The sequence below is a fragment of the Nycticebus coucang genome, chromosome 1, assembly GCF_027406575.1.
Source record: "Nycticebus coucang isolate mNycCou1 chromosome 1, mNycCou1.pri, whole genome shotgun sequence".
Lineage (NCBI taxonomy): Eukaryota > Metazoa > Chordata > Mammalia > Primates > Lorisidae > Nycticebus > Nycticebus coucang.
In genome coordinates, this window is record NC_069780.1 from 104,781,716 (window position 1) to 104,784,236 (window position 2,521).

Here is a 2,521-nt window from a genome sequence, read left to right on the forward strand (position 1 = left end):
CTTCACAGAAATAATGGGCGTGAAGCACGCAACCAGAACATTAGAGGCTGAATGGCAGGCTTGGGAGGAACCCAGGAGGACAGAGCTCCCTGGCTGCCCTGAGCTGACTCATAGCTCCCAAACAAGGCCTGGACTCAGAGCTATCAGGCCAGGGCTGCTGTTTCCCTGGCTCAAGATAAGCCTGTCTCTTTTTCTCCCAGAGGTTGGGCCTGCAATTTAACATGGCAATGACAGCGATAGTTACCCTCAAAAACATCCTTAGCAACTCTTTTCTGACACAAATCACTTATTCTTTATGAAAGATGAATGACTCATGCAAGGAGCTGCACTGTCCATTAAGTGGCACATTGTTAATTTGCTCCGTAATTAGTTCAGTGGCATATAATTATTTGGGGTCAAATAATAATTAAATTTTTGTACACTCCCTTTTTCCCCCTGGTAAATTACCACTGGACCACCCTCCGTGACTAAGGATCTCTAAATAACACACAGGATGCTTGCTCTGTAACACAAGGAAGTGTGTAACTGTTCCCCACAAAAGGCCCCTTTTAAAAAAAAATCTCTTCATTAAATCAATCATTTTACCATCATTGTTTAAAACTCCCCTTTTAAGAATAAAAATCATCAAATAGAATATGATAAACTTTATTCATCTAATCAAGTTGTCTAAAGAAACCACATAAAACATATCAAGTTTTAATTTGTAGTATCAGTCACAGTATCAATTAAACTAACAAATATTAAAATAAACTTCACCATAAAACCTCTACCAAAAAGTATTGACGTATTGCCAAAAGCAAAGTTGGCTTCCACAATTACCTTAAATTAAAGAAGTTATCCAAGTTATCCTTAGCATTTCTTTTTCAATAATCAAGCACTTGATTTTTACATACGATGATTTTGCTGAAAACTCACAAAGTTCTGCTTAAAAATTAAAAACTAGATATTGTTTTCTTTGTTTGACTTAGAAGTGATTGAGAAACTATATTTGTAATAATATTAAGTATTTTGAATTATATTTTAAAAATGTGATTCTGTAAATTTAAGAAAAGTGAAATTAGACAGCCATTGCAGTACATTGAGCTCCATAGAGACAGCGCAGGGGCAAGTGAGAGCCGGACGGGCACTGGGCAACTCTGTGCCTCGCTGAGGAAAAATAACTAAACATGGGCAAAGGAGATCCTAAGAAGCCGAGAGGCAAAATGTCATCATATGCATTCTTTGTGCAAACTTGTCGGGAGGAGCACAAGAAGAAGCACCCAGACGCTTCAGTCAACTTCTCAGAGTTTTCTAAGAAGTGCTCAGAGAGGTGGAAGACCATGTCTGCTAAAGAGAAAGGAAAATTTGAAGATATGGCAAAGGCGGACAAGGCCCGTTATGAAAGAGAAATGAAAACCTATATCCCTCCTAAAGGGGAAACAAAAAAGAAGTTCAAGGATTCCAATGCACCCAAGAGGCCTCCTTCGGCCTTTTTCTTGTTCTGTTCTGAGTATCGCCCAAAAATCAAAGGAGAACATCCCGGCCTATCCATTGGTGATGTTGCAAAGAAGCTGGGGGAGATGTGGAATAACACTGCTGCGGATGACAAGCAGCCTTATGAAAAGAAGGCTGCAAAGCTGAAGGAAAAATACGAAAAGGATATTGCTGCATACCGAGCTAAAGGAAAGCCTGATGCAGCGAAAAAGGGAGTCGTCAAGGCTGAAAAAAGCAAGAAAAAGAAGGAAGAGGAGGAAGATGAGGAAGATGAAGAGGATGAAGATGAGGAGGAAGATGAAGAAGAAGATGATGATGATGAATAAGTTGGTTCTAGCGCAGTTTTTTTCTTGTCTATAAAGCATTTAACCCCCCTTACACAACTCACTCCTTTTAAAGAAAAAAATTGAAATGTAAGGCTGTGTAAGATTTGTTTTTAAACTGTACAGTGTCTTTTTTTGTATAGTTGACACACTACCGAATGTGTCTTTAGATAGCCCTGTCCTGGTGGTATTTTCAATAGCCACTAACCTTGCCTGGTACAGTATGGGGGTTGTAAATTGGCATGGAAATTTAAAGCAGGTTCTTGTTGGTGCACAGCACAAATTAGTTATATATGGGGATGGTAGTTTTTTCATCTTCAGTTGTCTCTGATGCAGCTTATACGAAATAATTGTTGTTCTGTTAACTGAATACCACTCTGTAATTGCAAAAAAAAAGTTGCAGCTGTTTTATTGACATTCTGAATGCTTCTAAGTAAATACAATTTTTTTATTAAAAAAAAAAAAGAAAAGTGAAATTAATACCATGTCATAAGTACTCAATGACCAAGAAATACTTGGGTAAATTTTTAAAGTTTTTCACCCATAAAATTAGATTCTTGTAATTAGAAACTATATTTCTACCAGGTTGCACTCAATTAGTTGCTGTGGGTTAGTTGATTAAATTCTAGTATATGCCATAATTATCACCAGAAAGGGGATACTTTACCCCAAAATATACTTTGTTTCTATCAATATTTGTAGAAGAATTTCAATAGACATTTTGC

At 37.4% G+C, this 2,521-nt stretch overlaps 1 protein-coding gene across 1 annotated transcript; it reads left to right on the top strand.

The window, feature by feature from the left end:
• Nucleotides 1–1,109: 1,109 nt before the first annotated feature.
• On the top strand, nt 1,110–1,799 carry LOC128588999 (high mobility group protein B1-like). The gene has a single exon (XM_053595870.1). It carries the CDS (start codon nt 1,167–1,169, stop codon nt 1,797–1,799), a length of 633 nt encoding a protein of 210 aa, XP_053451845.1. The 5' UTR covers nt 1,110–1,166.
• The last annotated feature ends 722 nt before the right edge of the window (nt 1,800–2,521 follow it).